The 20,519-nt window shown below is 43.7% G+C and overlaps 3 protein-coding genes across 4 annotated transcripts; 1 reads left to right on the plus strand and 2 right to left on the minus strand.

Annotated features, from left to right (window-relative positions):
- Positions 1–725: 725 nt before the first annotated feature.
- On the minus strand, positions 726–6,545 carry GTF2H3 (general transcription factor IIH subunit 3). Its single transcript, XM_075434383.1, has 13 exons — positions 6,491–6,545; positions 6,164–6,243; positions 5,470–5,576; positions 4,713–4,876; positions 4,393–4,455; positions 4,125–4,154; positions 3,258–3,286; positions 3,070–3,144; positions 2,758–2,811; positions 2,464–2,532; positions 2,203–2,338; positions 2,084–2,120; positions 726–2,001 (listed from the first exon to the last, which is right to left on the minus strand). The coding sequence occupies exons 1-13, from the start codon at positions 6,498–6,500 to the stop codon at positions 1,932–1,934; spliced, it is 924 nt and encodes a 307-aa protein (XP_075290498.1). The 5' UTR covers positions 6,501–6,545; the 3' UTR covers positions 726–1,931.
- On the plus strand, positions 6,521–11,725 carry EIF2B1 (eukaryotic translation initiation factor 2B subunit alpha). The gene is made up of 9 exons (XM_075434384.1): positions 6,521–6,629; positions 6,721–6,822; positions 7,164–7,300; positions 7,387–7,503; positions 8,339–8,451; positions 9,359–9,427; positions 10,436–10,511; positions 10,712–10,837; positions 11,282–11,725. The coding sequence occupies exons 1-9, from the start codon at positions 6,617–6,619 to the stop codon at positions 11,435–11,437; spliced, it is 909 nt and encodes a 302-aa protein (XP_075290499.1). The 5' UTR covers positions 6,521–6,616; the 3' UTR covers positions 11,438–11,725.
- On the minus strand, positions 10,420–20,203 carry DDX55 (DEAD-box helicase 55). Of its 2 annotated transcripts, XM_075434381.1 has the most exons (14): positions 20,070–20,203; positions 19,709–19,759; positions 19,529–19,615; positions 18,806–18,897; positions 18,641–18,703; positions 17,789–17,938; positions 17,116–17,305; positions 16,464–16,546; positions 15,939–16,070; positions 14,687–14,779; positions 13,906–14,020; positions 13,308–13,476; positions 12,658–12,950; positions 10,420–12,162 (listed from the first exon to the last, which is right to left on the minus strand). In XM_075434381.1, exons 1-14 carry the CDS (start codon positions 20,175–20,177, stop codon positions 11,995–11,997), a joined length of 1,794 nt encoding a protein of 597 aa, XP_075290496.1. In that variant the 5' UTR covers positions 20,178–20,203; the 3' UTR covers positions 10,420–11,994. The 2 variants fall into 2 exon arrangements, with proteins under 2 accessions (XP_075290496.1, XP_075290497.1); XM_075434382.1 differs by lacking the exon at positions 18,641–18,703.
- Between the last annotated feature and the right edge of the window lie 316 nt (positions 20,204–20,519).

The following is a 20,519-nucleotide window of genomic DNA, read 5'->3' on the forward strand; positions in this document are numbered from 1 at the left end:
TGGCTTTCTGGGCTGCAAGCACACGTTGCCTGCTCATGCTGAGATTCTCGTCCACCAGTACCCCCAAGCCCTTCTCCTCAGGGCTGTTCTCAAGCCTCTCCGCCCAGCCTGTACTTGCGTTTGGGATTGCCCTGACCCATGTGCAGGACCCTGCACTTGGCCTTGTTGAACTTCATGGGGTTCATGCAGGCCAACCTCTCCAGCCTGTCCAGGTCCCTCTGAACAGCATCCCTTTACCCTCCAGCGTGTCAACCACACCACACAGCTTGGTGTCATCAGCAAACTTGCTGAGGGTGCACTCAGTCCCACTGTCCATGTTGCTGACAGAGAGATTGAACAGCACCAGCCCCAGTACCGACCCCTGAGGCACACCACTTGTCACTGGTCTCCACCTGGACATTGAGCCGTTGACTGTAACTCTTCCTGTGCGTCCATCGAGCCAGTTCCTTATCCAACGAGTGGTCCATCTGTCAAATCCATGTCCTTCCAATTTAGAGACAAGGACATCATGCGGGACAGTGGCGAATGCTTTGCACAAGTCCAGGTAGATGATGTCAGTTGCCCGTCCTTTGTCCACCAACACTGTAACCCCATCACAGAAGGATACCAAGTTGGTCAGGCACGATTTGCCTTTGGTGAAGCCATGTTGGCTGTCCCCAGTCACCTCCTTGTTATCCATGTGCCTCTCACCCTTAAAAATGTTATTACAGCAAGATCTAACCACATTTGAAAAAGAACAGGGTTTATTAAAAACGTTTTATAAAAAGTAAATTATAAATACAGCCTTCGAACAAGATGGCTTTTGGCAATCAAACAAGCCAGTAAAAGACTGGCACTTAGGACACCTGTGACATGGCCAAACACTCGATGCATGCATCAAGGCATGGCATAAACTCCTGTATACATCCTGGGAAAATAAATTACATCTTTTTCTATGCAGGAAAACAATTACTCTCTGTATTCCTTTCAGGAGAACATCAGTTACTAGTAGCAGGTAAAAACACCAAATTATACAGTTACCTTTCAAAAGTGGGAGATTATTTTGTTTGTTTACACCACAGCCATGTTCAGAAGTACGTAGCATATCCTCAGGTTCCAACAGAAAAATCGCCAATGTTAAAGTCTTCCTTCTTACTTGTCAAATGCCAGATGTAAAACCACATTGTAAAAATAAGTTGCCTGCTGTCATATTACATAGTTACATTTTTTGCTTTCCAGTTCAAAAATACAGCCTTAACGACTAACCAGCTAGTGTGCATTTATTGAAGTTATTTTAAACAAAAGGGGGCCTTTTTATTGATGAACAGAGAGATACTCAATTGAGAAGGAAATACCACAAAGACAGTACAGTCAAAGGAATATGAATACACGTAAGTGCACATGCAGGGGAATCAGAATCTTAAAAAAAAAAAAGGTGGGTCTACATGGGTTCTAAGCCGTCTTGAAAATGATGGCTCATTTATTTTGAAATTGATGCTGTTTCAGTCCAAAATTGCTAGCAAAAGCTCGCAAGAAGTTGAGGTCCCTGAATAACATAATGCTAAAGTTCTGATCTTACGCACCAGAAATGGTCATTCTCACCTTTACACCAACGTGCAAAAATAAATAGAGCTCTCTTGTCCTTGAAAATAACTTCGAGGTGTGAAACTGCAGTGGCCAGAATACCTTCTACTTCACAAGGTCTGCCTCTTAACAGGCTGTAACTTAATGGAATTACGAATTAGTATTTAAAACAGCACATGTTACATGGTAATACAGTGATTTGTTACTTACAGGGCTACGTAGAAAACATATTATTTAAATATTTATGCCTTAAGAAACAAGTGGTACCAGTTCTCTTTCACAGCCAATGAAAAGTGCCATCAATTTCTCACACATATTCCATTTCGTGGAATTACTGGAGGAGGTAATGATGTATTTACATAACATTGTTACACAGCTAACTTTAACTTCTTCTTCTTAGCTTTCATGACAGGTGGCAACGATATTTTGAAAGCAGTCCTGAAACAACATTAAAAAAGGAACCGTCAGATACACTGGACATATTTCCACACCCACCCCTGAAACAAGAAGAAACACTTACTCGCATGTACTACAAATAGGACTGAAGTTGCAGAATACTGAAAAATAAAAGAATTGTCTTTCACTAAAACAGTTCTTTTGAATGTAAGAAATCAGACTCCGAAATATTTATAAACTTACTTGACAAGCACACAGAGCACACGTAACCAATTTCAATAAGATTTCGATGACAGAAGCATGCAGCTCTGTAGTCAACATGAATAGGAGGTGGAAGGACGAGCTGTGATCTTTGCTCTTGATCAGGGAGAAATACCCACTGCACAAACAGAGAAAAAATATTTTGCAAATTGGAACGGTACTGCTGTATTACCTGGTCAATGAAGTCAGGAGGATTTCACATCTGTCACAGGAAAAACACCGAAGTGTTTTTCAATGACTTACCAACAAATACTGCAGAAGGGATGGCATGTGGGGCACTTTCAAATATATGCCACCCGTGATGTCACAAGCCTGGAAAGCAGAGAGCATGATCAGATTATGTTTTACGAGATTAACAGGATATTCAAAACGTCCACATCCTGCACAAGGCCTGCATGTTGGAACTGTCAAATCCACTCAACACATTTCCATACCCACTCTTGGAACACAGCAGAGAGCTTTAGAGTATATCGAACTATCTAGCATCAAGTATGTACAAATAAATGTAAACAGCAAATAAGAATAGGAGGTCTGTACCTGTTGTAGAAGACCTGAATCAGAGTCCAAGACACAGGCATCAATCAAAATACTCTGCAAGAAAAGAGACGAAACGCATAAAACCCAAATTCAGCTAGGACCAATGCGGCCTCATCCGTGTTACTGCCATGACCCGTTTCCGCTATAAATGTGCCCCGCCTATAAACACACATGCTTCTACAGCTGCAGGACCACCACAGTCACAGGGAAGCTCTTTCACTTGAACAGCACATAATCATAAGAGAAACGAACAATTTTGTTATCTTTGCACATTAATAAAAGATAATATACATAAAAAAATTCCAGCTTCACCTGTTTCTGTGCTGCAAAGATCACATTCATGAAATTCATATATTGCAATGCACTGTCTTCTGCTGCTTTTATGACCTAGATAAAACAATTCAAACTTGTTAGCTTACATAATATCACTGGATTTCAAGACCCTACAAAATATCACTGGATTTCAAGACTACAAGAAAACTGACAGCAGACATTCTTACCAAAATCCTTGATTTCATTTCTTGATTGGCTAAGCATTAAAAAGAAAAAGAAACACATGAGCACAATGTTTGTATCACCTGTAGCTTGCCCTTTTAATTCTGTAGCATCTAACATCTGTTAGATATCTAACATCCAAAATGTTAGACCTAACATCTCAGTTAAAATATGCATATGAAACCGTTTTACAGTCCCAGTGACAAGCATCTGTGGACTAATTCAGACTCATTATGAAAGCAGACCCATTTCATTTATTGTCCAAAAGCAGTTAGATGTTCATCAGGAAAGCAATGTTCAGAGCTGTTCATTACCAACTCACTGGTTGAAACACATATCTCAAGTTATATGGTATTTCCCATTGATCAAAGTAATCTGAAATGTACAGCTGATTCTAAGTCCAACATGCTCCGTGAAAAACTATTTTCACAGACAGCGCTTTTTCTGATAATAGAAGTCACAAGAGCAAGACCAAAACCGAGGAAGAAGTTCAACTGTCATCACAGCTCTGCAGGTGGCCCTCTTGGAAGAGGATCTGTGCATCGTGTGACTTTCAAAAAGTTCCTCGCAGCCTACAGTTGTCCCAAAGAGATACCAGTTACAGTTTTACTCATTTTACTTGCATGCAACAGAAAATCAGAATAAGAATGTGGACTAACGATTAAGTACTTTACTTCTAACTGTCATCCAGACCTAGTTCAAACTGGGAAACTTCAAATGATCGGGATAAACCTGTACCTACTATTGCCAATTTTGGAAACGGGGGTGTGTCAAAACATATGCATATTTGTTTGCATGTACATGTACATTTATATCTGTTACTCTCATTCAAATATTTATGTAAGTACTCAAAATAGGAGCAGCGTCATTACCTTTTACCTCTTTGCTCATCTTGTTGATATCTACGTGAGCTGACATTCAGGAATCTACATTCTGTCCTTGGAAATAACTCCAACATCCACATCACATATTCACCCCTTAGCCAACACACATTTTAATAAGCATGACCCACGGTTATTAGGCAAATGTTTCCGTTTTGAGCATTATTACAGAACAGGAATAGTAGAACTTAATTAATATTGTAAGAACCAGTCTTGAAAATACATAAAGGCTTTGAAGATTCTGTAATCAAAAGGATACAACAAAGTGCTTTAGCAAGTGATCCTGCTAGCAGAGTTTCTGTTTGCTGGCCCGTCATGTCAGCTGCAATACAAGAAAAGTTGCAAAAGTTACTTTTATACTTAAAACCAGCTGCTGAACCTGACCATACCAAATACTACAAGTTTTATCTCTGGCAAATAGTATTAATGCAGAGGTCTGAAGTGTCAAGCATAATAAACTCATCTACTTTAAGCATATTAAAATTCACATGATCAAAACAAAGGCAATCCCTACAGCCCCTTGAAAGTCCAAGTGTGTGGCAATTCTGCATATTAAGCCTAGAATTTTCTTTTCCTTACTTTTTGTCATGAGGTCTTTAATCTCTTCTGCAATTGCATCGTTTATTGCTGTTAACAATTCATATTTTCCATCCTTGCTGCCAGAGCAATTAGATTCCATGGAACTACCACCATCTCCGAAGAGATCTGCAGAAGCCCAGCACTTCCCAGGGTACAAGAAACGGCTGAAACACAGAAAAAACAAAGTATTCATGTTTTGTCTTTAACCTCGTAATACAAAATGCCACAAAATGATCAGCAGTAGACAGTAGTACTCTGAAGTATAATTTCAAATAATTTTAATACTTCAGATGTTAAAGAGACTACGTAAGGCAGGCAATCTTCAAACCCAAAATGGAGTAAAACCCACACTCACCTCCCCCTTTCAAGACACCCCTTAAGCGAACTGGCAAGTAGATACCATGCCTGCGCTTCAGGGTAGATCCTGACACTCATAAGTATCTGGGGAAAAACAGCCACTAAACAGGAAATTTCTGTCACTTGCACTGTCCTGCTCTCTCCCTCTCTCCAGGTATTTTTAAGTAAAATTCTGTTTAAACCCCCCTTCAGTCTCATAAGCCTTTTTGTTGCTTTGCATAAAGCACCAAGCCAGACTACTTCTTTCCTACACAGTTTTAGTTAATTTCTGTTTTTAAGACAATGATACAGTATGCATTTTAAACCTGGTTTCCATTATATACTTCAATCCAACAAGAAAATCAGGAGAGACAGAGGAAAGTACACTTTAAACCTTGACGCTGTTACGAAGCATCTGTACCTTTCTTGCGTGTGACTCGCTATTACAGCGAGTCTGTTGGTGCGATTCATAAATAAGTGTGAATTTCCCAGTACCATTGCCGCATCGATGCATTTTGACAGGGTGAACTGCCAAAAAAAAGGAGAAAGCAGATACAGCACAGTAACATTTACAGTTGAAAAGTTTAAAAGAAGTCTCTCATATAACCGCAGTTAAAAGAACTTGAAGACGCAGCAAGAGCTTCCTTTCTTAACAGCAAGCATTTAGCAAACAGCTTTGAAAAATACACAACGCTGTGTAAATGTTTTTAAAAATCGTAGAATCATTATGGTCAGAAAAGACCTCCAAGATCATCCAGTCCAACCATCCACCCAACACCACCGTGCCTGGTAAACCATGTCCCCAAGTGCCACATCCACACGTTTTCTGAACCCCTCCAGGGATGGGGACTCCACCACTGCCATGGGCAGCCTGGTCCGATGCCTGACTGCTCTTTCAGAAAGAACTTTTTCCAAATATCCAATCTGAACCTCCTCTGACGCAACTTGAGGCCATATTCTCGTATCCGCTATACCCGTTTTAGCAGAAAATCTCAGCATCAGTTCAGAAATCACAGCCTAATCCCATCTGTCGGCTACTTTCTAGGAATTAGAAAAACCGAGCACCGCTTCCCTGGGAAACCACCCTCAGCAGCCCCAACCCGCGCAGGCCCTACCTCAGCTTCTCCCAGCGCCTTCTTCCCCCACCAGATCGGGTTGGTGTCGATGACGATGACCAGCAGGCTCAGCTCGTCATCTGAAAGAGCGGCGAGACGGCGGCGTCACCCCGGGCTCGCTGCGAACCCCCGGCAGCACCCCCCGAGCAGAGGGGCCCGCCCGGGAGCTCGGAGGAGCCGGGCACGGCCCAGCCCGCCGGAGCTGCGCTTGGGAAGGCGATAAAGCCGGAGCGCGGGCCGCGGCCTGCCTCCTCCGGAGACACCCGAGCGCCGGGGCTGCGGCGCAGCGGGCCCCGCCGCCTGCTTCCCCCCTCCCTGCCGCCTCACCCGCGCTCATAGCGCCGGCCACTCCCGCCGCCTGGAGATGACGCCACGGCGTACGTCATCCAGACGGGCCGCGTTAGCCGCACGGCGTCACGCCCAGGCGAGGCGCGGAGCTGAGGGGCCGCGGACATGAGCTCGGACGGTAACCGGGGGGGGGTTGGACGGGGACGACGGGGCGCTGGGCCGGGCCGGGCCGGGCTGGGCCGGGCCTGACGCGCCCCGTTCCCTTGCAGACCTGATCGAGACCTTCAGGGCGCAGCTGAGGGACGACCCCGACGTCGCCTCGGCCGTGGCCGCCATCCGCGCGCTGCTGGGTTTCCTCAAGCAGGACCGAGGTGGGCCCGGGACCCCCCTCAGCCCCGGGTCTCCCCCTCAGGGTCCCCCGAGGTGGGCCCGGGACCCCCCTCAGCCCCGGGTCTCCCCCTCAGGGTCCCCCGAGGTGGGCCCGGGACCCCCCTCAGCCCCGGGTCTCCCCCTCAGGGTCCCCCGAGGTGGGCCCGGGACCCCCCACCAGCCCCGGGTCTCCCCCTCAGGGTCCCCCGAGGTGGGCCCGGGACCCCCCTCAGCCCCGGGTCTCCCCCTCAGGGTCCCCCGAGGTGGGCCCGGGACCCCCCTCTGCCCCCCGGGTCTCCCCGCCTCGGTGGGGCCCTGACCACGCACCTCCGCTTCTCCCCAGGGGAGACCATCCAGGGCCTGAGGAGCAGCTTGCTGGCCGCCATCAGCACCCTGTCGCGGGTGGACTCCTCGGTGGCCGTGTCCTCCGGCGGGGAGCTCTTCCTGCGCTTCATCAGCCTGACCTCGCTGGAGTACTCGGTGAGGGCAGCTGCCCCTCGCCTGGCTGCGCTGCCTGCTGCGGAGGGACCCTCCCGCCTCACGGCAGGCATCGCTGTGTTTCGCAGGACTACTCCAAGTGCAAAGAGATCATGATCGAGCGCGGGGAGATCTTCCTCAGGAAAGTCTCTCTCTCGAGGAACAAAATCGCCAAACTGTGTCATCCCTTCATCAGAGACGGTGCCGTAAGTAGGCTGAGGCAGAGGCACTCTTGTTCTGTTGCTCCGCTGCTTGCAGTAATGGAAAAACAGAAGGGGAATGAAGTCTCTTTACATTCATAGAATCATGGAATGGTTTGGGTTGGAAGGGACCTTAAAGATCATCTGGTCCCAACCCCCCTGCCATGAGCAGGGACATCTTCCACCAGCCCACGGTGCTCAGAGCTCCATCCAACCTGGCCTTGAGCACTGCCAGGGAGGGGGCAGCCACAGCTTCTCTGGGCAACCTGGGCCAGGGCCTCACCACCCTCATGGGGAAGAATTTCTTCCCAATATCTAATCTAACTCTGCCCTCTTAGTTTACAGCCATTCTCCCTTGTCCTGTCACTGCACACCCTTGTGAAAAGCCCCTCTCCATCCTTCCTGTCGGCCCCTTCAGGTACTGGAAGGCTGCTATAAGGCTGGTATTCACAACAGCACTGTCTGATAGTGGCTTCTGCAAGTACACAGGCGTAACATCACCCATTGCTGTATTTTGTTATGACTCATCTCCCAGTTTCCCTTGCAATCCAACTTTGACTTGTGGTCTAATTCTAAGAGGTGCTGACAAGTCACAGTTTCGAGTTTGTTTGACCTAGTATCTTGGTCAGGTAGATCACCCCTTGGCCGCATCAGGGCAGGCCACAAAGCGCAGCTCACAGTGGTTTGCTATCCTATATGAGTTGTAGAATACAAGCGACATACATTATTATCTCACATTGATGGACAGTCATGTGAAGTAAAAGCCATGACACCATTAGCAAAAGTAAAGATTTCTCAAAGCTCAGCAGAAAGTCATGTCTTTTGTTGTTGTTGTTGACAGCGAATATTGACGCATGCCTACTCAAGAGTGGTCCTCAGAGTGTTGGAAGCAGCTGTCGAGGCAAAGAAGCGATTCAGTGTTTATGTTACTGAATCACAGCCAGATCAAGCAGGGCAAGTATTTATTTGTTTTTTTATCTTGGTTAACAGGGTAAGTTACAGCTAGCATCAAATCTGTCATACCTTGTCTAGCTGCTAGGCTTGTTTGCAGCCTTTTAAATGGTAATCATCCCTAATAATACCACATTATTCTGGACAAGTAAAAAAACTAATATTGGCAAGTAATTTCCAATACTAAATATTCCAGTACGAGTGTTAGCTAGGTCTTCCTCAAAGGTTTACAAACTTTCCATCAGTGCCAGGCAACCTCCATTTCCCCTGGGAGACAATTGATTTCTTAGTTGTCTGTTTCAGAAGCAGACTAAAATAATCAGTATTATCTTAAGCATAGCAAAGTAAAACATTTAGCTAACAACGTTGTTTGAAGATGCCAAATGAAGTACATTACCGATAGCAAGAGAGCAAGCTTTCCCTCTTCAGAGCATACGCTGTTATATAAGTGAAGTAGTAAATCCTGCATACGGGATAATACACATTGCTACCAGTCTTTCCCTAGAATCAAGGACGTTCAGTCAGGTGAAGTACATACGATTTTCCACCATCACTGAAACGACTTCTAGCAAAGCATGGGCTTTCGTACTTGTTTCTTACACCCTATTGATGGAAAAGCTGAGACATTTTAGGTAATCTGTCATCTTAGTAATAGTTCACTGACTCATTTTTCTGTAGCTGTAATTCCTGACTGCTAAAACTGACTTTATTTTTGTTGGATTTGTTGTAATCTGTTTGTTTGTTTCCATTTCTGCGTAAGAAATTACTTTCTATTAGAGGGTACATGATAAAGCAAAACTACAGGCAAGGGAACGTGGGCAGCCATGGGTTTCAGTCTTTCAGACAGTATTCTTCTAGCATTATCTTTAAAGAAAAGATTTTTTAGCTTCAAACGTGTTCTTTTTAATAGGCAAAAAATGGCAAAAGCCCTGAGGAAGCTAAACATTCCCGTGACTGTGATTCTGGATGCTGCAGTTGGGTAAGTCTGATCATTACATCTTAGTATTTTTCATCACAATTTTATTTTACGGTGTTATATGCAAGTTTCCTAGAAGCTTGTTCAAATTACAGAGGTTGTTACTTAGTCATAGTCATCAAACAAGCTATACAAGCTATACCTTTAGGTGCACGAATAGGAGAGCATGTCTGCTGCAAAACAAGTATTTGATGTTGGCACGTTGGAATGAAAAAAGGAGTCGCACCTAAATGTAGAACTTGGGGATATCTGTAAAAAAGAACTGAGGTGCTATGCAAAAATGCTACTTTTTTCCTAATTTGCATGTGTATCATTTTAGAGTTTCTTAGGCTATTTGCTAAATTACTACTGCTTAGTGTAAATACAAAACATGAGAAAAGGACAAACCGCAATGCCTCTGAACCTCAATTCTTGTGTAAGTGCAAAATGCCAGAGACTGCCTTCAAGAGAATACCTACCAGTCTGCTTACCGAGGCACCTCTAGGGAAGACAGCAGCTTCACGGGACAAGTCTACAAGTTCTGTTTAACACCTTTAGTCTACTCAAATCACTTAGTTGATGGTTTTCTTTTTAGATCTATATTTTCAATTAACAGAACACATTGGAGGGATGTAAAGAAAGGGGGATGGCATTCCCGAGGAGCATCCTATGTATTTGGCCAAGGTTATCATGGTACAGTTACACTTCACCGCGTAGGTAGTGTCTTATCACAGGCGCCCACGTTCCTGTAATCAAGTATCATTCCTAGTCAGATTTCAACTTCTTGCAGCATTTACACAGTTGCTGAGGTCAGCTATGGCTGGAGAAGATACGGTTACTTAATATTCCTGCCAGGGAGGCAGTGAAAGCTCACTCCAAGGATGTGTAACAGCACGTGGCTTTACATAGGTGGATGAAAGCAGTTTAGAAAAGTGAAAGACTGTCTGAATGACTAATTTCTGTTCTGTTCAGTAACTCATTTGTCGTATTACCCAGTAAGACTTGGATTTCCCCCCCCCCCCCTTTGAACAGCTACATTATGGAGAAAGTGGACCTGGTGTTAGTTGGTGCTGAAGGCGTGGTTGAAAGTGGAGGCATTATTAACAAGGTAACAAGTAGTGAGTTTATTACATCAGTCTGTAAACTCTAGACTTTAAAAATTGGGTTTCTTTGAAGAATTCAAGGCTTTCTGAAAAATCTTTTCTATTCGGATGTTACCCAGTAAGCGTCTATTTGTTGTTGGAAATGGGGCAACATCACGTCATGGTAGCACTGAGTCAGCACGTTGTTTTCCGTCTGTCTCCACAGATTGGCACTAATCAGATTGCTGTGTGTGCCAAAGCTCAGAATAAGCCATTTTATGTGGTAGCAGAAAGTTTCAAGTTTGTAAGACTTTTCCCTCTAAATCAACAGGATGTCCCAGACAAGTTTAAGGTAAGAGAAATTCAAATTACTTCTTAGCCAGCTAAGATGCACACTTACATTTCTGTGAATAATTTTCATCTAAGCATGTCTTCATTTATCTGGATCTCTCTACTGTAGCTTACTTTATATAATACGGAGTTGCTCTGTGTTACAGTCATGTGTTAAACAGCCATAATTTGTCCTGATACTAGCATTTAGTTCCTAATTTGGGGCACAGGAGCAGCCGAGTGCAAAAAACTGTTAAAGCAGTACACTTCAGAACTACAGACTGTGCTTTATACAGAAGGTAAAACAGCCGAGACCAAGGTGGCACCAGCCTGTGCCTCATTTTAAAGCAACTGACTTCCGTCAGTTTTACCACAAACATCTGCTGGAGACTATAGTACTACTCTTGCCCAAAAGGGGTTTTAACTTGCAGTTGTGTAATAACTAATGGTCTCTGTTTCCCTCTAGTACAAAGCAGACACTCTGAAAACAAGTCAGAATCTGACAGAGGAGCATCCCTGGATTGACTATACATCACCATCGCTAATTACGTTACTGTTTACAGACCTCGGTGTGTTAACTCCATCAGCTGTCAGCGATGAACTTATTAAACTCTATCTGTAACAGAGGACTCTGTGTACAGGATGTATCTTCTTCAATGACTATCCCAGTTGTAAGAACTTGGAAGATGATACAAGTCACACGGACATGGTGAGGAGACAACGTTATAAGGATTAACGTAATCATCAGCCTTCTTGAGTTTTTAAAGCTAAACACAAAACGTGGGTGGACCACTGTTAAAAAAATCCAAAAGTTACTACAGCTTCTAAAGACTTAAAATAAATTATTTTAAAGATGGGTGGAGTATTTTGATATTGTAAAATAAAATACCTTACGGTGTATTCGAACTCATGCTGAGGTATGCTGCTACTTACTGATCTGTGGTACGTACCTGAGAAAAACAAAAGGAAAAAACACACCAGGCTGCTAATGGAAATCTGCAGCTCCTGCCGCGCCATACAAGAGCAGTACTTTTAGCTTTGTTCTTACTTCAGGCTTGTTTGTGTATCTTTATGAAGAAATTAGATCAATTCTGTTCTCTGTATCCTTATTTTGTTATAAAAATACAGTTTTATTCAAATAGGCAGTATTTTAATGTAAAAGTGTGGTTAGAATAACTGTCAACCTTCAGAGTCTAAGTCAGCAACAGTTTCTGCTTTGAGTCTACTCTGGCTGCCTGTTAGTCTCTTCTCAAACTCTTCTTCACTAATTTTTCCTTTTTTTAATCTTTTCAAGAGTCTCGTGTCATTCAGCAACTCTTCCATATCCTCATCTTCAATATCAGAGCCCTGTTGATGGTTGAAAAACAACAAATTAGACACAACACCAAAAGGCTTTCATTCTATACAGATGAACACAACAGAAGTTTACAACTTTGATTTTGCCAGGAGTTTCCAAGCAGGAAATACTACTCAATTTCTACCTAGGAAACTACCTAACTCTCAGTTATACTTGTTGAGAATTGAAAAAAAGCAAAGAGAGGGAAAAAAAAACCCAAACAACCCCAAGTACTGTCCCCCATCATGCCATGCTGCTGCATCTCTGAAAAATAAAAATCTCTGCTACCTATGCTGGCAGCGTTACTGACTAGCATCAGAGTACTGAGAAGTTGCTTAAATGTTTGGCTTCAAAAAGCTTCTAATTTTTTTTATGCTTTGCCTATCAAGGTCCTAGAAAGTTAATTTACAGTCACCGATTCTGTCAAACTAAAACCCATGACTCTCTGCGCCGTGTACCTATGCTACACTAATCACACGCAGTTCAGTCGAATGGGCAGAGTTTACCTCTTCACGCTTCCTTTTAGCGGTTATTTTCTTCTTCTTCTCCTTCTTGGCTTTCTGCTTTGACCAGGCTTTGTTCTTTATTAATCTCTTTTTCCCTCCATTTTCCTGTCTTTCTTTTCTTTGTTGTTCTAATTGCTTTTGCCTCTGTTTTTCTCTATTTTTATCCTTAAATGAAATGGAGTCTGTATTAACAGTGACGGGAGTAAAGTCTGGAAAACATTTTCCTCTTAGTTCAGGCATCTTTGGCATTTTTAACAATGCAAAACCTTTGGCAAGGCTAGCAAAATCCAGATCTGTTAAAATAAAGATTACAAAGTCAGTTTCCTGCAGGATAAACATAATTTCACTTGGCAAGTCACAGAAAAAACAATCTTACTGCATTGTTTGCATTCTATACTTAGTAACAACACTAAGTCACTTATGTCAGTTTTGGTCAAACTTGCTAATTAAACATTCTCTCCTGAAAATGATGAGAAAGATGTTGCTTAAGAGAAATAGGAGTTTTGTCAGAATCTGATTCTTCAGGAAGTAACTTTGAGATCAGGAATCACTAGCTGAAGTTTGTGGACAATAACACTATGTTTTTTGCCAAACTAAATACTGTCTTCAGCAAAGAACAGTAAAAGATGCCAGCTCCGGCTGGGAATTACCTTTTATTCGGAAGATCAGGTTACATTCATGTTTGGCGTAAGCCTGGACGTAAGACACAAATGCTTTCATCCCTTTCTCAAACACTGCCCTGTCAGCTAGGGCCATAGACTTCAGTTTTGGAAGAAGATCTAACACGTTTGGCTGTGGTTTCATTTCCTGCATGGGACACTGAAAACCAGAGAAGAAATACAAAAGACAAAGGAAAAGTTCAGCTAAACGCTGTGAAATGCACCATGAAACTTCAACCATGCACTTCAGGGAGCTTTAAGCCCCGTTCCCCCCTCCTGCCCGGCCATTTCACCACACCAGTTAGCCATTCTGCCCCCCACACAGCTGTCCCAGCCCAGCAGAAGAGTTCACACACTGCAGCTGGAGAGGGGCAACATCTTCATCTTGCGCCTTACCAAGCTACATTCTCATTAGCAGGCCTCTAGCTAATTTATACAATTAATCCCACAAACACAGGACCAGGCACGGGAAATTATCGAGTTAAGAGCACAGAGGGTGCAGAACAGAGAGTTCTGATTTCAAAACTCCTATCAGGAAGCCTGTTCCCTTGCCCTTTCTTGCTTTGGGGTAGAATAGAAGTCTACTAACCTTTTGGTTAATTGAGAGAAAGTTAACGTAAGATTCTTCCATGGGAAGCAAAAATACAAGTGCACTGCCTACGTTGCCGATCCGCGCCGTTCGACCACACCGATGCACAAAGGCACTGAAACAACACAACACAGAGCGAGCTTACCAGGAGAGGCTCGGCCTGATTTTAAACTCTCAGACAGACAGCAAAAGGGCAATCTTGTGGAATGGAAAATGTGAAGTACTGTATACTTTCGAACTAACCCAACAGGAATCACTGAAACGCAATACAAGAGACGTGTAGCAGTCCCACTCAATTGCTCGGACTGTGTGCTAAAGCAAGGGGTCTCTGTTTTGGGGGTGAAGTCTGGGGAAGCTGGAGGGAGAATTATGACAGTGGAAGTTCAAATACACGGAAAAGCACCTCTGAAGTGTACTTTCAATTCCTTGAAGAGCTCTGTCCCCACTCTCTTCTCTGTTCTCATTCACCCTAGCATCTCACTTCTTGTTAGTTGATATTCTCATACTGAGCCTTACACCAGAGTGCCTCTTCACACAAACGTAAGTGGCAAACACCATTTGACTTACGCACATACAAAGTCATTTCAATTCACAGCAGTTAAAATAAAAATTGCAGTGTTTCAGCCTCCCTTGTTCACGCATTATTTTGTGTGTTCACTCAGACTAACTTCCAGGCAGGATTAAACGTGTTTTCTGCAGCTCTGTGTTCCCAATGTACACCTGAACAGCACAGTAACATGACCACAAGCAGAGTAAAGGTTCTCAAGATGTGAAGTTGTACCTTGCACTGCTAGGCGGGTCGTACTGTAAAACCCAGTGTACTTCTGGAATGTCTATGCCACGAGCCATCACATCCGTGCAGACTAAAATGCCACTAGGAAGAAGAAAAAGCCTATTTTCATTAAACTGTCACTTGAGAACAGCCAGTCTCCCTCCTGCTGTGTATTCTGCATCTACATTGGAGAATGAGGAACAAAATATTTTAAAACATTTGGTTTTTTGAAAAGAGACCAAATATTATGAGGTAGTTGCAGCTTTTACCAACTAAAATTCTACATAACATTATAAAAAGGGATGCGATTTATATTACAGCCAATGTATCACTAAGAAAAAAAATCAGTTCCTTATTACAAGTTCTATTCTTAAATCACCATTGCATCCACAACAGCTTAATGTAATACTATAAATGTTTTAATAAAAGACCTAAGAGACTGACAGTTTTAGCATGCTATTTTAAACAGTTGTTGTTCCAGTCTGTTGGTAATTATTTTTCCTATAATATAAAATGCTAAAACTCAGGTCCTATGCAATAAAAAATGACAGCTAACGAGGCAAGAGTCCCTTAACGATATCCTGCAAAGCTGCCAAAGAACACTCTTCTGCAGGTGAATCACAGCACTGTGTTGCCATTTCTTGTTCATACGCTAACGCAAGAGTACCCTGGGCGTCCTCTCTGGTTACCAACCAGCACAAGGTTATTTCCACCACCAGCTCCCTATCGATGGCACGTTTACACAGCAAGGCTACCGTGTGGTTGTAGCATGTGACAGTACAGGGCTCCCAGTTAGAGCTGCAGCACAGTCAGCAGCAGTAACGATGGGTTTTGTAGTGCACGTGCTTGGTCAGCAACCAGCACAAACTGCAGAGGGTCAGGGGTGCAGGATATCCAAAATCCACGTCCCCGCACCCGCCACGCTGCCACACGGATTATCTAAAATTAGGCTGGACGGGCTGCAGTCACATTTTCCACAGAACCAAAGAATGGTTCGGGTTGGAAGGGACCTTTAACAATCCTCTAGCCCAACCCCTTTCACTTTTTTCACTTCATTTGTGATTTTCACTTTGTTTGTGATCGCAATTTGAGTACCTAAGCATAGTCTGTGTTATTATAAATACATTCAGAACCAGCTAGCAGCACCCTCCTCCTCAGCAAGCCACTCTTCCACGCTTCAGCGGCAGACGAATATCGTCAAAGTTACACACCCCTTACTACTTTTACTTTTGGCTGGCTTAGCCTATCCGTATGTTCTTACCCTGGGAGCTTCCGAAACTCAGTAAAAATCTTGTTACGCTTCTGCTTCATTTTCCCATGAATGCTCATTATTTTCACTTGTTTAATTAAGGATTCCAAAGCCTTCCCGTAGTATTCCACACAGGCACACGTGCTGTTGTGGTAAAGACAGACATAAAAGCAAAAGATTATGCTGCATTTTTAACCTGCTTTATACAGTCAAGCTAGAGTGGTCTGAGACCTTTCAAAAATATACACTATTACCTAATTTTTATTTGAAATATGTACATCATTATTATAATTAACATATAATAATCTATAATGCCTTACTTTAAAAATGCATATAAAATTTACGTTTTGCTTAATAAAGTTCTACACAATCCCGGTATGAAGCAATGATCAATCTCTTTTGTAGGCGCCACATTCTACAAGACAGCTACCAAAATCAATCACTTTTAAAATAGCTGTATCCTTGTCAGCACAGGGCATGGTTTTGGAATTTCAGTAATAAAACACATAGTGTTTTCACAATGAAACACAGAATTACCTGAAAAAGACTAGATGTTTTTCCCGTTTGTGCTGTCGAAGAAAATGCACCAGCTGATTAAATTTTTCATCTGCCTTGCAGATCTACACTATGCAAAAGAAAAAGAAAAAAGTAAGAAAATGGACTTGATACAAAGTGATCTGCCAGTTTCCTCCATTCACTGTGCACTGATAAACGCCTGCAGGCACAATTTCTTAATTCTGATCATTTATACCACAGTTCATCACGTGGAACATTACTCTGATGTATGTTAAGTAAAAGCAAATACTTCAGCTCCCACTCTTCCCATCCCCAGCCACAAAACCTCTCCTGCAGCAGTATCTCGAGCATCCCTCGGCCACTTCTCTGAAATTGCCGAAGTCTCCTCCCATGCCCATTCACTACAGGCAGGTCAAGGAGCCACAGCGCTGCAACTGCTTTAGGGTTACAACTACTCCTGGCCAGCCAAACAAAACAACAGGGTTGCCAGTTTAGATCTTCCTCCTCAGCTTGCTTAATGATCTTTGGAGAACCTGTAAAAGCTTCATGTCTTTGAGAGTTCTCGTTCCTCTATTAACGGGATCCTAACTGGCCAAGACTCAAAAACTTACCGGCAATACCAGGAAAAAAGGAGAGGGAACAATAAACTACCATAAAGCACACAGGTCCGCACCATATAATAGTTCTCCAGGCGCGTTGGCGTTTTCTGCGTGTTGCTTGCTGCCACTCCCTTCTCTTTGACCGAGATGCGGACAGGATTCCGGAGACCTGCTCTCACCAGGTTCTCCACCTCTTGCGTCTGAGTTGCTGAGAACAGACCTGTCCGTCTCTGCTTTGGCAGAAAGTCCAGAATGGTATTTAAACTGCAAGTAAGCACACATAAAACACTAACTGTCCCCAGACCTCCCTCAGAAATAAGTTTAATCACTGGAAGTAAGAGTTTACAAACAAAACAGTTTTTATTATCAAGAGCCAATCTGCTACTAAACTAATTATCTTAACTTTGGGAGAAAAGAGAAGAGAGACATCAAAGCTTATTTGCTGAAGTGTTTTAAGCCATTCTAATGTGTAAATAATGATACTTAGTGAAGCATTAATATAGCAAGTGGTAACAAACATCCAAAAAAAAGAAATTTTAAACTCTGTATTCATCAAGGATCCACTCTTTCCCAATTCTCTTCCCCTTAGCAATGGCTTTATGTAGTTTACGGAGCAAAGTGAGATAAAAGAACAAAACAGAACAAGTCGAACTGAACAGGGCATTGTAGGCCACAATCATTCACATCAATCATACATAAACTCATTTAAAACTTCAGAAATATTACTAGAATTTATTGTTTAAATACCTTGCTTCAAAGCCCATATCTAGAAGTCTGTCGGCTTCATCTAATACCAACACATCAAGAGACTTCACACAACTTGCTAGATCCAGCCCATCGGCTTTTCTTCTGAAGAGATCCTCCAAGCGGCCCGGGGTAGCTACGATGATGTTCCCACTGTTTGCAAACAAGACACACGGCAATTTTGTAACTGCAAGGTAAGGACTTCGGAGAAGCTAAGAACACCACGACAGCACAAACCTGCACTCAAGTTGACTGCACTTTTCAATAAAACAATTTCAGTTTGCCACTTCTAACTGTATTCATGTTTCAGCGCCTTTCAGACACTATGTTGCTGGGAGACAAACACTCAGGTGAAAGCACACCATTTGTGGTAATAAAAATTTGGAATATCATCAGCAACTATCAGCTAGAATATTTGGTACCTCCACATAAAACTTAGCAGCAAATATGATTGCTTCAAAACTTCCTCATTAGTATCAGCACCAAACAGTTCCAGAAAACAATTTATCAGCACAGTGTCAATCTCACTGGAGCCTACCACTAGCACAACATTTACAGGAAAGAAGGAACTGAAATATTCAGTGAAGACAGTTTTCAGCTCACCATGCTGCAAGCTGTTCTTCACCCAAACAGCACGTCAGTGGCACTGACTTCATACACAATCTTTTGCCTCATTATGGCACATCTCACTCAAGGAAGAGAATCCACAATCTCCTCAGCACGCACCCTCACATACTCACGCAGTACCATCAAATTTCAGCACCCACAAGACCAAAGTCCTAATCTGAAAACCCCAAGGATGGGCAGTAAACCACAGCTGCAAAGCATGGATAAAATTATTGACAATCAACTCACCCCTGCTCTTGAAACTTCTCAACATCTTCTATGGGATTCCTACCACCAATTAAAAGAATCTGACTAAAACAATAAACCAGAAAGATTTCAGTTTGCTAGTTTACGAATGACAGAAGTCCAAAGAAAAAGGAACTATGGTCACGACAAGCTTAAAAGTTCACTCACCTAAACCTAGGGAAGTGTTTTGTGAAATGTGATAGCACCTCATCAATTTGAATAGCTAATTCTCTTGTTGGTGTGATAATTATAGCTCCAACCTGCACGTGAAAAAGGATTTATGGAAAATAACAGAAGAGAATAAAGATTTGGGCAAAATTCCCCCTTACAAGGTAAATGCATACCAGCCATGTTTACAATCCTAGTTTTAGACAAAACATTTACATAGAAAAACAACAAAGTATACAAAATAACAGAAAATTTCTATGAAAGAGATACTACGCCAACGCACAAAATACCTCTGCTCAAAGAGCAGTATCTAATAATGACATTTAACAGCAAGTAACAGCGCAAGTTCTCTGTATCTAATCTGTATCTAATAAATTATAAGTAATGCAACTAAAACGTATCTGAAGTCAATGGATGCAAAAAAGCACACAAAGGCTCTTGTTTGCAGCACATCATCATATTTGACATTTTAAGACACTTTTCTAACAGCTCAGAAACCTGTTTTGATCACGCCAAATAAAAACCTGTATCTAAGTGCAAAGCAAGCACCCCATTATTTATTTTCAAGTTTTAAAGGGTTTGTCAGTACTGCTACACCAAAGAGCTGAGCACGCAGGCACTTCCTGTGTCTGCAATTTTCCTTATTGGTACTTTTCCTGAAGTTGTCCAGCCTTATTGGCACATCATAAAAACATACTCAGAACTCAATAGCTTAAATCTTACCTGCATTTTCTTTAATTTTTCCTCCCGTCTGAGAAGAATTTCCATTATGGGAATTACAAACGCTAAGGTTTTGCCACTGCCCGTTACCTGTGAGAAGGAAAACAGAGACAGCCCCCCCTCAGGTCCACAGACAAACCACGAACGAAACCCAAACGAACTCGGACAAGAAAACGCACTCACCGCTTCCGCGGCAACATCCTTGTTGTTCATGAAGAGCGGAATGGTCGCAGACTGAAAAAAGAGAAACACCAAGCGAGTTTGCTCTGGTGGAAACAAATCCCAAGAGGCGAAATCCGCCTGAAGGACACCGAAGCTCTCTATAAACCTCACCCAGGCAGAGCCAGTGGCGGGAAAGCCAAGGGCCGCGACGTCCCTCGCTGCTGCGGAACCCGCCGCCTGCTCTGGCCGAGCTCCCTGACCCCGCACTGCTCGCACCCAGGCCCAGGCGCCGCTGCCACCGCCCGCGCCCTCCCCCCTCAGGTCCTGCCTCCCCGCCGCCGCCCTGCTCCCCCTTCCCCGCGCCCGAGGAGCGTCCCCTTACCTGCACCGGGGTCATGCGGGCGAAGCCGAGCTCCCGCAGCGCCCGCAGCACGCCCGGACTCAGCGCCACGGGCAGGGACTCCCAGCCCCCCTCAGTCACCGCCTCCATCTTGGCCGGGCGCCTCGGCCGTGTCCGCCGCCCGGTCCCGTCCTCCCCGCCCCGCGGTCCGGCCTCGACTGCGCCGTGCGGAAACAGCCGCCGCAGCACCGTAGTTCCGCCCCAGCCGGCTTCTACACCTCACTTCGGATATAGCAAAAAATACCGTATTTTTACGGCAAGCGGTCTATCGTAATAAGCACTCCTGCGGGTCATACAGACGCACGGTGACACCCAGCTGCCCGGAGTTGAGTAGCAAACCTGCAGGTTTAGAACGAGCTGCAATTTCCTCTACCTGCTGACAAAGCAGGATGGCTTTCGGATGAATTCCCGACAGCCTACGAGATGCATCAC

Source organism: Opisthocomus hoazin, chromosome 13 (genome assembly GCF_030867145.1).
Source record: "Opisthocomus hoazin isolate bOpiHoa1 chromosome 13, bOpiHoa1.hap1, whole genome shotgun sequence".
Lineage (NCBI taxonomy): Eukaryota > Metazoa > Chordata > Aves > Opisthocomiformes > Opisthocomidae > Opisthocomus > Opisthocomus hoazin.

Bases quoted from the DNA above. Each gene is read 5' to 3' on its own strand.
- GTF2H3 (XM_075434383.1), bottom strand. The intron at 2,533-2,757 runs GTACAGACCTCC...TCTGCTTTCCAG, and splicing joins ATTCAGGTCTTCTACAACAG to GCTTGTGACATCACGGGTGG. The intron at 2,121-2,202 runs GTAAGTTTATAA...TTTATTTTTCAG, and splicing joins GTGCTCTGTGTGCTTGTCAA to TATTCTGCAACTTCAGTCCT.
- EIF2B1 (XM_075434384.1), top strand. The intron at 7,301-7,386 runs GTGAGGGCAGCT...TGTGTTTCGCAG, and splicing joins TGACCTCGCTGGAGTACTCG to GACTACTCCAAGTGCAAAGA. The intron at 8,452-9,358 runs GCAAGTATTTAT...TCTTTTTAATAG, and splicing joins TCACAGCCAGATCAAGCAGG to GCAAAAAATGGCAAAAGCCC.
- DDX55 (XM_075434381.1), bottom strand. From the start codon at position 20,177: ATGGAGGCGGTGACTGAGGGGGGCTGGGAGTCCCTGCCCGTGGCGCTG. The intron at 14,021-14,686 runs GTACAACTTCAC...GTGTTGTTTCAG, and splicing joins GACCCGCCTAGCAGTGCAAG to TGCCTTTGTGCATCGGTGTG. The intron at 12,163-12,657 runs GTAAACTCTGCC...AACCATCAACAG, and splicing joins CTAAAAGGAAGCGTGAAGAG to GGCTCTGATATTGAAGATGA.